Source organism: Ischnura elegans, chromosome 11 (genome assembly GCF_921293095.1).
Source record: "Ischnura elegans chromosome 11, ioIscEleg1.1, whole genome shotgun sequence".
Taxonomy (NCBI): Eukaryota; Metazoa; Arthropoda; class Insecta; order Odonata; family Coenagrionidae; genus Ischnura; species Ischnura elegans.
Genome location: NC_060256.1, coordinates 29,779,355 through 29,795,300, shown reverse-complemented (window position 1 = coordinate 29,795,300; position 15,946 = coordinate 29,779,355). Strand labels below are relative to the sequence as shown.

At 35.6% G+C, this 15,946-nt stretch overlaps 1 protein-coding gene across 1 annotated transcript in view; it reads right to left on the bottom strand.

The window, feature by feature from the left end:
* Positions 1-475: 475 nt before the first annotated feature.
* Positions 476-15,946, bottom strand: part of LOC124167576 (transmembrane 9 superfamily member 2) — a 37,043-nt gene continuing 21,572 nt past the window's right edge. The window contains exons 10-15 of the mRNA XM_046545548.1: positions 10,956-11,133; positions 9,640-9,799; positions 8,718-8,869; positions 7,666-7,777; positions 3,169-3,340; positions 476-1,734 (exon numbers count right to left, since the gene is read on the bottom strand). Of these exons, the coding sequence (XP_046401504.1) occupies positions 1,667-1,734; positions 3,169-3,340; positions 7,666-7,777; positions 8,718-8,869; positions 9,640-9,799; positions 10,956-11,133 (842 nt within the window). The 3' untranslated portion in view covers positions 476-1,666. The remainder of the gene's footprint in view (positions 1,735-3,168; positions 3,341-7,665; positions 7,778-8,717; positions 8,870-9,639; positions 9,800-10,955; positions 11,134-15,946) is intronic.

Below are 15,946 nucleotides of genomic sequence, written 5' to 3'. Positions count from 1 at the left end.
TGGACAAATCATCAGTTGAATGTGGGACTTAGTCTAAAAAGATATTCTATTGTTAGTGAACAAGGTTTCTTACACAAGGATAGGTTCGTGACATTGAATATCCCTGCATTCAAGATATTTAGGAGTGAAGAAAGACTATTGAGTTTTACACTACTTAGTTATCACCCAGATTTGAAGCAATCACTAATAAAATTAAGATAATTTAATTTATAGTAACACACTAAATATGTATATATAATGGACAAAATTGTTCTCAACTTTCATTTAAAGTTATCATTGTTGATTCAGAATAAAAATTAATATTTACACAATTTTATATTTTAAGTTAATTTCTTACAGTATAAATGCATGTTTTTTCCCTTCTCAACACATTTCACTACCGATTAGAAGCCTCGAGAATTGAAATAAAAAACTTTAATGGAAACAACCATTCCATTTTGACGGCAATAAAGTTTAAGTACCATTCTCTTAGCTATTTTGTGCATAATATTTCAGTGGCTCATAGATAAACAAAAAAAATTCTGTTTTCTATCTCAACCACCAATTTCCAATTCAGATTCCCATTAAATTCATTGAGCTCATTCTGGAATATTCTACTGATTGCAAAATCAAATTGATTTGACACTTACTTTTCAACAAAAATCTACCACAATATTACACAATTTTAAATATTACACAATATGTAAATAAAAATGGTATCCTTGTTACACAAGCAATCATATATTTACAGACCTTTTATAAAACTGTTGATGCCAACTTTCTTAAGTAACAAGGGACACTTCTAATTTAAAATATCCAATCAAATTATAAAGTAATACTTTAAAAAGCTGGAATTGGCCAACTGTATTCAAAATTATATACCATATAACTTTACTATAGAAACAATGACAAAATTGTTTGCACATCACTTAGAAAATTAGCATTTGCGCATTAAAAGAAGACACTCATATGAAGATCAAAAGAATCAATATATTAGCAGTGGACTTCAGATTTTGAAGCTCATTAAAAATTCTATTATCATGAATATTAAACAATAATACAATCTATTTTCATGTTACCATGAATAGTGCACCATTTTACATATTAGATATGATAAAAGCCAATGGACCATCTCAACAAATGGCTCATAGCGATCTTTTGAATAATACTCCATCAAAAAAGATTCCTCTGCTGAGAAAATTCAGGAAAAATGGATCAAAGTGGCAAATGGTTACAAAATGAACAACCGAAACATCACTTTATCTTGACTATGAGGGGAGCACACCATCCTGTGTATCCCTAGAAGACTCCAAAACAAAGGTAAAAAAAGTGCTAAGCCACCATTTACACACCCCAACACTCACGTAAGAACAAAAAACTTTTCACTTCTTCCTCGTGCGTCTTTGAAAGTCTGAAATTATCAACACGTGCAACTTTACACAAACAGATTTCAAACACACTGTCACTGCTTCAGTTTGTCAGAAATACATTTCAGCAAGATAAAATTTGACTACTTTTTCATTTTATTAGCAGTGGCTCCTTTTTCATTAATTGTAATACTATTCCTCATGTAGCTTTTTTGACTCAAGCAATCTAAGACACGCGCACACCCACACTCAACCTTCCACTTTCAGATACATTAAAGCAGTGCAGCCACATTCATACCTATTTAAGCTCCCTTGAGAGTTTAATCCACTTTCACGACACTGTAAATCTTCCGCACAAACCAAAAACAGGCACAAAAGCCAATGGTCCCTGAAAAATTGAGAAAAATAGTTCGATTAATTATATGAGCATAACTTTACTTGGCATCACATAACCTCAAGAGATGGAAGTCACCACATTACTAGCAACAATTAAATTTTATATTACCCGTAATGATTATAAATCTTAAATGTAGATTTTGGCACCTACTCATTGCTTTTCCTTTGTAGAGCATGTAAGTAAATTCTTGCCTAATATAGAACTTTTGCATTTTACACATGTTAAATAAGCTCAATGTAGACAAAAAATAATGATTGGGTCAAAGGAGCACCGGTAAATGGAATCAACAGTTTTATGTCTGGGTTGTTAACAGACATAGAATAACTATTGCTCGCTCTGCAAATCACACATGCAAACAGGCTCTGACACTAACAAATTCAGGTATAAAGACATACAGTACTCAAGATCTCACCGTCACTCTCAAGTACGAATGACTTCATGGGGTGTTTCCGAAAAAACCTGGTGGATTTCTAAAATTAATGCAGTGTGTTTAGAAGAGAATGACATTAGTATCTCGTTTATGCATCCACATGGTCCATCAAATTGATCCACGTGGCCCAAAGTAGAAGACTTATATGAAGTGCCATAGAAAAATACTCTGTGCAAATTGCGACTCATTCACAGTTTCCAGTCAGTAGCAGTGGGTGTTTGCACATATTGGATATCATGGAAGTACACGAGGTTGAACTTGCATTCAGTCAATGGATGTAACAAATCATTTAGATATGAACTTTATATCCATTATGCATGCTAAGCAGAATAAATCTTCTTTTTCCCTTGAAGGTATGCAATCTGGGTTAAAATAGGAGTGCATTGGATGGAACACATGCCTAAATTTGACATGCCTTTAAACAGAAAGTATAAAAGATATACCTTCTTTATTTTTTTGATTGATAGCAGAATAGTTGAACGATCCACTGATAAATTTTTAAATAAAATAAAAGATGGCCTTTGTTAGTAATAAATTGTTAAATAATGACTAGTTTTTATTGTTTAAACAAGTCTTCTTTGTTTATTATTCCTTAAAATGACTTGAAAGTTTTGTCAGAATGTGCATAAATGCATTTTCTTCTAAATGAAACAATAACTACTGCTTTGTGGGCCATGGTTCCTTACTCATGGTAGTTTGGGTAGTAACTTTATAACTGTTCAGTTCTGAGCTGAGATAAAGTGATAATTATTCATCATAAGGACTCTGCTTTCACATATAATTCATATAACTTTCATAGAAATCAGTGATGGTCACCTGACATTATTTTGTACTACCTGCCTGATTTGAGATGAAAAGGCCCACCTTATATTTTTCAGAATATAATCCTTATTTCAACCGTTTTGCCCATAATCTCAGAGAGAAAAGTTATTGGGGGAGGAATTTAGTAAAATATTAACTGTTACATAACTAATATTGAGAAAGTAAAAAATTACCTGTTAAAAGGAAGAAAAGGAAAACCATGATGAGAGTGTAACCGAAGTACAGGAACGTGGAAGCTGCATCTTCAATGTTAAGTTTTGTAACGAAGTAGTGTATGCAGTACACAAAAAGGTAGATAGCTGTGAATCCACTGGTAAGGAAACTCCTCCACCACCAATGATAATCCTACACAAGCAAGAAAAAGTAACAAATATTTTAGTGAAACAATTCCCCAACTACTTTCAAACCATTCAAAGGGTTTGATTAGACTTAATGCAAAGCACAAATTACACCACAGGAAGAAATACAGTGAGTCCTCGTTCTACGTCACCCCGTTTAACGTCATTTCGCGATCACGTCACGAAAATTTTAAGACCGTCATTCGTTTATCGCACCTACGCTTTGCGATAACGTCACGTCTTTTAAATTTCGCGCGAAAAAAAAGGCGAAGCGGTGGGCGTTGCAGGTTGTTCATTTTGTGGGCGGTAATACAGTCAGTGTAAGCAAAGTGTAAAACGGTGTGTTTATTCTTAATTGCGATTAAGGTTTTAGCAAAAATTTCTGCAAAATGAATTCTTGCGTAGGTACGCAAGGTTTTACTTGACACAATGGTTTTCAGGAACCTAAAAAGTATTTTCAAGGAATTTTTCCCTGTAGAACTCGGAGTTTTTGTCGTCACTTTTTTGCCGAGTTCACAATTAATTTGGTTCCTGTAACTGCGACGATGTTTCAGCGATTATGATGTCCAGGCGACGCTCACTCGGGGGACCACCATAGCGAAGCCGAAAAGCAAATGCGGGAAGATACAAAACTGGAGAAAGATTTACGTCACTGCTGCTATTGCCGTCGATGAAGACAGGAACTCGTATTTATGCGATAGTTTGGCATTCCCACCGTAAAAAATGCCCCAGATATGATACGCTAGCATTTTTTTCGCGTAGGAATTGTGAGGTCTAGGAGCCGATATTCACTTTTTACATTGTTTCTTATGGGACATTATGCTTCGATTAACGTCATTTCGTTTATCGTCACATTTTTCAGGAACAGTAAGTGATGTTAAACGAGGACTCACTGTATAATAAATAGCATGCAACCATAATGATACTTATGCCAAAATACTGGGTCTAATACAACACAAACACACAGTTAAGAGAGTGTGTTCAGGCTTAATCTCTCCAGATTCAAACATATTGATAAACTGAAAATTCCTGGCAATTTTCCACAAATATTTTTATCTCACAACCAGATTCAATGCATTTAGTAGAGTAGTAGATAATACAAAATGTATTGAAACAGATTGTGAGACTAAAATGTTTGTAATTTTTTTTATTAATTTAATTAAAGATTTAATAAGAATTAATTAATTAAATAAAATATTGAATTAATAATTCTTATTTTATTAATTTACACTTGAGCATTGATAAAATGCCTGCTTACTACAGTGCAAAATCAATAAAACGAGACCCCATGGTGCTCAAATAAACACTCGCTTCAGCGAATTGTCGCTTTACCAGAGGTAGAGCAAATAATAACCAATATACCTATTGTGTACTTATACAGGAATAGGATTGGTGCAGCTACATAGAAATTTCTATCCGATAAAGGTAAGCATAAATCCAGACGAAAGGCGATGTTTTTTGCATCATTAATTTCCTTACCTTAATAACAACTAATCAAATAATTTATAAGCGCCGTACTGAATAAAAATCATGTGAAGTAATGCTTTTTCAATCATTATGTCAATGCACAACTTTCGAAGTCATTTTTCTACGTACTTAATTGGTGGATTTACGTGATCATCTATTAATTTGGTATTTTCCACTGAAAATTCGAACAATTACTGATAAAACTGTATACCTGTTATTTAATGCCTCAAATGCATCCATTGGTGCATGTTTATTGTTCCTGTAAGTTAAGCGGCAATTAAGTGAAATAACGTATTGCATTTGTTTCTGCAGACGAAAACGGTGGAAGGTTGTATAACCATCCTGCCTCGGAAGACTTTTTCTATCATATTATGTAATGTCTTCATTATCTGCGGTAAAAAGTTTGCAAAGCATGCAAAATGATGTGATTAAAATTGCTGTTGTTAAAAAAAAGTTCCCTTTTGAGTGTTACGCTTGCGACGTATTTGAAATAATACACTGAGTTTACCATGGCACTGCAATAAAAACGATTTGAATTAAAATTGTTAATATTAGAAAAGATATTAACGTGATATTATTTCACGAAAAATATATAATGCATGTATAATGCTGATGTCATTTAAGTAAAACGAGAAACTGCGAATAATATATCACACATGGGTAATATATGCTGCAAAGAAACGGAAAGGCATACACATCTGATGAACCTCAAGGCCAGCAAAACTTACGAGTATGAGTGTACTAATATTAATATCTCAATAATGAGTGCGAAACATGAAAAATGAATGCAGAATTTTTTAAATAATTAAACTAAAAGCACAGCATCAGCTCTCCACACATACCATCGCTAAGGCATATTATACCTGCCTCTAGAAGCATTATTGCAAGAAATACCTCGTACTGCAAGGGTTTTGCCAGGGAATAGGTCGTAAAGGATTTCTGTTTCGTCTACGTTTTATCACGCAGGGAATACTTCTTGAGATATTCCGCTAGGATCGGAGTCCTTTCTTCCACAACTTCGGGTTTACACTGCAGGCATCACCAGCAATTATGAAGGGAGATAACGCTTTCGTGCTTTGAATTTGTATAACCAATCTTCCAAACTCTCGAAGTTCTCGATTCTCAATCCCTGAAATACTCCACTTTAGCCGTAAGGATAGCCACTTTCTCAGTAATTCCTGCAGATTGAAGTGGGCAAAAACACCCGAACAATCAAGCTCCTTCTAACTCTTCACGATCTGCATTCCTCGAGCGCTTTTGTTTTCTTAAATTGTGAAGAGCGAATTTAATGATATTATAATAAATTAATGACGCCACTCTCATATTACTCTATAATTTTCATTTTCTTGCTTCGATGTGTTTTTCGTTTATTGGCCATGGTGTCTACCTTCAAATGCTCTTTATTCACATAACTCACAGGGGTGCAGGTAAGCTGCCAACTGCTTTGTGCCACCCGAGGAACAAAAGAAGATCAAGCATTCGCAAATGTTAATGCCACAATATTTTCACCAAAATGAACTACTTATTTATCGAATGACAGTTAACTAAATGAATTTGTGACTGAGCGCTCCATGTTTACTTCATTTCTAACAGATTGCCAGCAATTACAGAGATTAAGAACTCTAGGTGAAGGTTTTTCGGTGATGGCAACTCTCGCTATGGAGAGTTCTAACACCAAAATGGCCTCGTAAAAACAAATTTTTTTTACATGCTAATTATCGGGTCAATTGACGGAGCCTCGGCTATCTCTCGTAACGGCGGGGGTCTTGCAATAGCCCATACTCACTTTAATGAGGTTCCACGGTATTATGAAATAGTAACATATGACATGAATTAATCTCATTCAGTGATGAGTGTACCATCTAATATTCCATACTGCTCCTTAAACATTACAAAACGCTGAATAAAAAAAAGTTCCAGGGCTATTTTGAAACGACATCATGCAAGTACTTCAGACCTGAGTCTGTAAAGTCCTGGACAGAAAAATCTTACCACCCAAGAGCCTTAACTTTTTTAAGCCCCGGCTTAAAACCAAATTGGCAACGCCGCAAAACCACTCCCCCTAAGCAAAGACCAACAAATACCATGAGCCGGGAGGAAGGGCCTTCTTTTCCCAGCCGCTCATAAAGGATTTTGAAACTCGTAGAACAACTTGTTTTAATCAGAGATTTCAAGATGGGTGCTGAGGAGTCTCCCATGAGAATTCTCCACAAAGTTGAGTGACAAGTATTCTGAATATGTCCTTTCCTCCTAAAAAGCATTTTTGTACATATCCCTGGGCAGTGCACGACAGAATATAATAGCCATTTTGTAGCAACCATAAAATGTGTCACAATAGATATTTTCAATTCTTTTGTCAACGGTGGATAGGAAGCATATCTCACTTACATGCTTCATCCCTTCACCCTCACGGAAGGGACCGGGTGGTGGGGAACACAGACCGAGGACAAATCACTTCATTCAGTGAATTATGAGAGAGAGGTGAGCTATTTGTTCGTAGTGCTTTGTTTGGATGTGATATCTTTCCACTCCTAGAATCTGAGGCAAACAGCATGATGAAATAAAATGAATGACCTGCAGGGGCATAGTTTGGCAGTATTGCCAATTTGACATTAAGTTTATACTAAAAACTCCATGTAATAAGATTTTTCAGTCCAGAACTGTACATACAAAAAATACAATCTTCTCAATAGGTAAATAAGTAGGTCCGATAACCAAATGACAATCCCTGAGCTGCGTTAATGGTCAGAGAAGGATGAGTTATAGCACTCCACCCATTTTCTCTTAGAGCCTTTGTACAAAAAGTAAACCCAATTACTCCAGCACTTACACTTACTCTGTACTAACAGAACAAACAGTACTTACCTCTGCACATAAGTGAAAGTAGCAGAGTAAAATGGTAGTCTCAGAACATGTAATCACAAGGATCACAAAAACCAAGAATAGGAATCCAAACATGTAGTACATCTGGCTTGACCTAAAAAAATTAAAGATTTTGAACATAACTAATGATGAAAAAAAATATAATCACCTCACTATATTAAAAACAGTGAATACAACACAAATCACGTGACGTGAACAAAGTGTATCAAAGTGGACCCTTAATGCAATGTATTCTTAATGTTCATCACTAAGTACTCTAAAAAATATACTTTAAACAAATAGTTAGCATATTTGTAGGCAAAAAGATGCACCTAAATCCAGGAAATGCAAATGAAAGGATAGCTTATTTTCACGAATCATCACTACATAGATGAAAATTTTATGATCACTAATATATTGTTTAAATAACACTTAGGTGGTTATCAGTAACTGAGCATTCAATACTGACTTAGAACACGCATTTTGATACCAAAAAATGTAGCACATTAGACCACATTAGTGACTTTTTCCTATTTTGATGATACATATGTGAGATAAAAAGTTATTGTCGAGCAAATGAATTTGATGTGCGAAGAAGAATTGGCGGATTATCACACCAAAATAGTTTCACTAGAGCAGTTCCAGGACGATGGTACCATGTGCTACTATGAGCATGAGAAAATATTGATAGAGCTCCAGGTAAAGCATCATTGAGAACAGCATTAACAGAGGAGTGGGTGTATCTGAATAAATATTCTCCACAATTTTATTTTTCATTTCAATTTTTGAGCAGAAGGTTGAACGTCAATGTTAACACATAAGAAAAAAATATCTCCTAACTCAAGAGCATTAGAACAACTTATTTTGTCCGCAAAGTTCAACTACAAACAACAGTGGTACTCAACCTCAAATGAATGCGGTACACAACCTGACCTTCTCTCTTCAAGTGCCTTACATCAATACTACAACTAATAAGTTGAGTCCTGTAGGTGTATCATCAAAATATAATAAGAATAATGCTATTGCCACTATGGAATCAAATTCCATTAACTCACCATATTGAGTTCAAAATGAAAAACAACTGGATGAAGATACAGCCAAAGGGGAGCACTCCACCCATGACAATGCCAGGAATGGGCTGAGTGTAGACACTCTGCTCAGGAATCTGCCTCGGGATTTGATTGGTGCGAACAGGATGCTCAATTGGCTGCAAGTGAACATTTTAGATTGTATTTAGAGATGTTTCAAACAATATCTCCACTGGTGTAATATTTCCCAACTATGGTTGGGTACTTTCAAATAAAGTAATTCTCTCTGGGATAAGGTTTCTGCCATCTCATCTTGTTTTTCCTGGACAATTTGAGATCAGATCACCACCCTTTGTGCATTGTGCAGCCACAGATGTGTGGTTATCAGGTTAGAGTGCTTTTAATGATATTTCACAAGATTTACCTCAGCTCATCTGAAATTCACGAGATGACAGAGTGAGTACTCCATTAGCTATACAGCACAAACAATTAAGTTGGAGTTTCAAAAAGTAACTATTTGCCTATGCAAATAAGTACCTGCAGTAACTTACTTTTCAGAGATAATTGAATCTGAATCATATTGTCAACTACTAATTACAAGATATAAAAAGCAAAACTGTCGATCCAGGCTAAAAACTTTTTCTATATGTACAGTGGATTTGATAATATGATGTTTTCGATTATAAATATATAAAAAAATAATCACTGCAACATCTCTGCAGGGTATTTAAAAATGGCACTAGGAAAAACTGGCCCATGAGTAATGAAGTTTGATTATGATTAAGTAAATAATAGACCCCATGACTATGGTTTTAAAATGGTTTCAGTATAGGGTGCAACTTAAAAGACGAAGCAATTAAAAATGCCCACCAACTGATGAATAATTTCTTAAAACATATACATCTGTATCTCTAACAACAATTTCAATAGCCAACCATGCAATGCTTACCCTCTTCCTAAAGCCAAAATAGGCTCCAACAAATGTTAATGGGACAGACACTCCAAACCATAGAGCCAGGAGAGCGATAAGGGTTGAAAATGGAATGGCTGCAGAACTTCCTTCGCCCCATAGCACAAGATTCATCACAAAAAAGAGACAGAAGACGACTCTGAAAAAATAAAATAGTTTCGGTGTAAAGGTAGAAGAATAATTCAATGGGGAAAGAATGTAAGATTAATTACCAAATAGACACTCACATGAGGCATGCCCCCCTTTCAAGCACTGAAGATAATAGAAATATCTTTGGGATATTTTAACTATTTTTACCAGTCTACGGTTTTAGGGATCTTAGCAGGTATATCTCCGTAAAGTATGCATTTATTCAGATTCCATCATGCCACACCGAGCAGGACAAAATATTCGACTGTCTTCAATTGGTGCACTCTGATTTTTAACATGAAAAACATTCAGGTTTTCAAAGAGGTAACTGAGAAAACAGCAACCCATAACTCCAGATCCAAAATAAAAAACATTTTTCAGTCATAGAAAAAAAGATGCATAATGTGGGTCATATTTATAAGACAACAATTCATTTTGTAACACGTAAGAATTCATTTTGTGACATGTAAGAATTCTAAAATGCTTCACTCAGTATGGTAGGCACCCTTGTTAACTAAAATATTTCTTTGAATAGTTAAGCACAGCCAGACATCATTAAGTGAACATCACTATTAAATCACCTTTTCAAAATAGAAGACCAGGGAAAGAAAGATAAGGGAAAAAAAGGGAAAAACTGGGAAGAAGTCATTGGCACAGCATAGACCATTTTTTGTCAGAAATCCGGCTTCATTGAAGAAAAAGTTTCTCTCTTTGTTTAGCTCATAGTTATACAATTTTAGCACTAATATCTGCAGTTGTTCCTGTCCATTTTCCCTTTCTCCCCAAGTCAACATTAAAATTAAAATAATTCCTAAATCTCTGCATTGATATAAGAATGACATGAACATAAGCATTCTGCCCTCTTGCTAAGCAGCACTCCAGGTTAGTTAGCTAAGCTCCTGGTATGAGTTATTTTATATGAGACATCATGTGGGTTTACTCAATTAGTTTCACATTTGGTGTAGTACAGCATACACAAATCAATTAAATTAGACTTCATGGTAGCTGGAGCAACTTTTCAAAAATAATTCAACTAACAAAAATATGACAGACTTAAAAAGCATTCTGACCAAGATTGTGACTATGCTACTGTTCTTCACAGGACAAGACCTTGAAATGATTGAAAAAACTGGTTTGTTCAAAAAAAAAAGAATTAATTTACTAACCCAGGGCTAAGCATTGATGTAAGCAGCACATTTGATTTCCACTTGTCACCTCCAAAGCTTTTGTATATCCTAGCAGAAACGTAACCAGCAGGCGTTCCCAGACAAACATAGAGAACCATGGCACATGTCATAAGGGCACCTCGGTTGGCAGGAGAGAGGAAACCTAGGCAGGCAAATGCTGGAAAAGAATGAAATGTCACTTTAGTTTGATTGAAACTAGCTGACAAACCCAAAGATTTTCAACGGAGTTGGAAAGCATAAGAATAAATTATGATCTACTAGGCTACTGTCAAAAGGCAACTGATCATTTCTCCTCATACATTTCATTAGTTCATTTGCTGCATTCATAAATCCATCAAAAAGACCTACAATCAATTTGAATTTCCCATTAAAATTTAATCACAGCGACTACTACACCAGCATGAATCTTCATGTATGCAAAACCGCAGTTAGAAAGGAAAATGTTTTGTAATCCAGAAAAATAAACGAATTTTCTATTAAAAAGATCATTACGCGGAAAGCAAAGAGGTAGGTAAATGCAAGGGATGAAGGAAAAAAGATCAGTAGGTGAAACATGCAAAAAAACAATTAAATAAACCGATATAAAAATGAGAAGTTCTCAAAAACTAACTTCTCACACGCTACTTCATATAGAAATGAAAGAAGGCTGCACTTTTCCACAATAATTTAATTTTAATTTAATTGACGAGTTTCAGCTCACAGAGCCATGCTCTTTCACAAGAATACATCAAACCTCCACTATATAATGCCTGAATCAGTTGAAACTATTTTTTATGTCTATACAGAACTAATGCAGAGAATTCTGGCCAGTAGCTACGCTCATAAAGAGTTATTTTGAAGTGGAATACAAGCTCTTGCTCACTCTAGTAAGTGTGTTGTAGTTTCAACAGATAGCAGCAGAAATGCAGACATAAACTATCACAAGGGAACAAGGCTGCTGTAGCCACAGTATAGGTCATTGATCCACTTCCCTTTATTCTCTTACATACCCATCTTGTCATGCCTGGAGTCAACACAAATATAACGACCCAATGAAAATTAACCGTTTCACTAGCAAATGGTTTTTCTTGATGTGTATAGCCATCTTGCCATTTGCATTCATCTTGCATTCTTATGGGTCTTCATTTTTATTTATGCATTCATGCTTATTTAAGAACTTGCACTCCCCTACGAACAGGATTAGGTGGTTCATCTGTGTCGTGAATTAACGATTTGTTTCTCTCTTCATAATCTTTGCTACTGTTTAAGTTTAACATAAAATTTCAGCAAAAATATTTTTTTTATTAGAAATGTATACATAAAGAATGGACAGATCCAAATTATTTTCGGATCCAGATCTAGATTGGATCCTATATTTCCGGAGTCAGATCTTCGGATATTTTCAGATTCAAATACATTTTTAAAAGCCTGCTATTAAAGTTTCTTTAGGGTCTGTATAATCAAAAGAATGCTATTGTGATTGTTGTACTCGATTAAATATTTTTACTGATAACAAATTATTTTTATAAGCTTTCAAGTTATTAAAAAAAAAACACTAATCCACGCTCAGGATCTATACTGTTACGGTTAGTATCACATAATAAGCTAGCGGTGGTGAAGGCTATTTCACTGGCAACAGAAGCAGGAACACTTTTGCTAGCCTCTTAAGTGTTGGAAGAGATTCCTTTGTCTTCCAAAATTCATTTACTCAAGAAGTCGGAAGAGAAGGTTAACAAAAATACAACTTAGCCGTAACTGCCTTACTAGCATTACGAATGTATAAAATCATTTCAGGCTTGATTTTGTGGAAGTTTGCTATATCCATGATAAAAACACAAATGGTAATTTCCACACCATTTAATTTAACACTCAACAACCGACCATGTTTTCAACACTTTGTGCCATTTTCAACAAAAATACAGTTCAATCTCTTCTGCTACACAGTCAGAAAGTCCTTTACTGCTGGCTAACTCAATGAAGAGACTATGATATTGAACCCATTGGGTTTGGACAGATTATATATTTTGTGTTTGGATATGAAGGCAGGCTTCTATCTTCTGAGAAATCATCGACTGAATTTTAATATTCCTCACTAAAACTTTCCCCCAAATTTTGTCACTTTCTCATAGCATACTGACTTGTGTTTCAGTCGCTAATGCTTCAGAAGTGTTGAGGCGGATTTTGCACTTCCTCGCGATAGTTTCACTTCACAGAGCACACACATGGCATATATTGAGTTCTCCCCATCCAAATAAAAATGTTTTCACACTACAGAAGATATTTTTTTAAAGTATCGTTTATCATTAAATTTTTGCAACTGCGCAATCTGCAACACAATTAAGAGTGATATCGCATCAACTACGGAAAATTTTAACATGAGGAGACGACCACTCAGCAAGGGGTTGGGCAGCAAAAGTGCATAAAGGAGAAGTGGAGGGGAAGGAATGCACTCCCTCTTTCAATCTTTCAAGCAACGAGAGAACGAACGTGGGAGCCAGGTGACCAACACGTCTCATCTTGCAACTTTGTGGCATTGTTGGCTTCAAGGTGAAGCCGAGCAAGTTATGTGATACACACAGTTTGCGTTTTCAGCCTGTCTCGTCCTGAGTGAGTGTGCTAATGCAATCCTTGTTTCTTTGAGAACCGTGCTGTTTCGATAGTGTTAGCCTTGTTATAACTAGAAAGCTTTGAGTAAATCAATTGGAGCTCAAAGAAAACATAGATACTGTCAGAAATACGTTGTGTTCGGTCTCATTCTTTTTTGAATCTGATGCATGTCATCCAATTGCAGAAAGCTATCGTTACATTCCTTTGTGTCCAATAGATGACTCACATACCAGTCACCTACAGAAACAGGGTAAATTTGAAGCAGGTAGGCTGAAAAAGGTCAGTCAGTGAGATGGGGGAGGGATGAATAACATTTCCATTCTTCTCATGTAACTTGATATTGTCCTTCAAAGCTAATGATTTACAGTTTTGTATAGGTAAAAAGTCAGGGGCATGAGTGGAGGGCCGAAGGAGGGGATAATGGTTTTGTGAACTCTCTGACATATTTACTACGTGGTTACTATTCTACAGCGCTGAGACTTCCCCAATGCTTGTTCAATCTCTTGGGAAGATTCACTCTATGTGCCTGTTGTTTTTTGCCTTGAAATCTTCCATGGCTGAATTTCTGTTACGTAACCCCTGCGAGAGTTTTTAAACAAAATGATTCATGAGCAGGACAAGAATCACAGTATATTGGCACATGTAAAGAGTTAATCAGAACTCTTTCCACTCTTATGGGATGCTGCATTCACTGAAGCATTAATTTAAAATTTCGGATCCAAATTCGATGTCTTTTATGACTTTGGATTAGATGTATCTGGTGAAGGGATCTAAGTATATTTATTCGATCTGACCATCCCCAGTATACATGGAAAAAAATGTTTCATAATACAGCAGACTCCCGATTACCTGGCTGCGGTTTATGTGTTGCGGATTATCCGTGCACGAGTTCAAGCTCCTTCGACGTTTTCCACTATCTTTATAAAAAAAAAATTGGATGCAAAAGCACATGGGTAGCTGCATTTTAATGCGAGATTACACCAGGCTTATTATTTCTATTAGAATTCCATTCGTAAAATGGAATTTTATTTAATTGCTGATAAGGAAAGTTTCAAGTTTACTTGGATGTCTGCTCTATCATTGCAGACAACGATCAGTGGCATAAAAAAAAACTCTTAATTAATTTTAGACGATTCTTCTATGGTTAATCAACCTTAAAATAAGAGAAATGTTACCTGTGATCATTAATTGTATATTTCATATCGCAAATGCGCAATTATTGCCATGGCGTCACATGCAGTTGAAAAAGGCAGAAGGGAACCAGAATTCGCACTCAGGCATGTTTATGCCGTGACTAATCAAGGCCAACCTGGGGAGGAAGGGAATAGTAAAAGTGAAGGCAGTGGGGGGAAGTGGAAGTAGAGATAGTATGAGTCATAGCCAGGCAACCGCAAGCGTAGACGATTTGCTGTAAGTCCTGGTTTCCTATAACTGTTGCTGTGCGATGGCATGATTATGCACCTGTTGTCTTCAGAGGAAACTGGCTTCTGGCGAAACTGTCGTCAACTCTGACCACGAAACGCGGCGATAACCCGAAAATGGAGAAATCCACTAATTCTGTACGCCACGGAAGACTCCGAGACAACATTTGCTTCTTATTTTCCACAAATTACTTTTCAGATTTTTAAGTATTACTGAATTGTAATTAGACATTTAAGGGTAAAAACCTTCAACTCTGCCAGAGAAAATCTACCACAGCAGTAATCCACCTTTTTTGGAGTAAAGATAAAAACTAATCCTCTCCAATTTTATTTGATGACACATGTTGTGTCACAAGGTTTAATGCATGCATCCTTCAGTCTTCCTGTTACATAATCAACCTTAACTTTTAGCAAAAGCACATGGTTGTATGAAAACTTATAATAAAGCTAAAAAAGAATTTGCTAGCATGAGGCATTTACTACTTTGGCAAAACCATGCCGTAATTGGTTGGGGCACGGAATTAGCATAACAGCAACACTCAGTTTAATGATGTTTATTTCCATAACTGTAATCGACTATATGGCATGTTTTTCAATATTCTGTAGGCAAAGATTTTTATCTGAATTAAAATAATAGAAATAAAAATTCTTAATGCTAATTGAAAATACCAGTAAGCAAAAATTTAGGGCAATATGAATTTAGGTGTCACTTGACCCCTAAGATGCAAGGAACCCAACATGCAAACGAGTTGAGAGTGTTGCGTAACATCAAGGATATAAATACTTCACAAATTAACAAATTACATTCAATAAGTCCCAACGTAACTATGATCACCTCAGCCCTGAAAAGGTCACAAAAGTATTCCAACAAAACTTTGCTGATTATGCATACCGTAGCCGGATGGTAAACCAAAGTTTTCATTGAGATAATGGAGTTTTCCTTAAATTTATAAATATAATCTC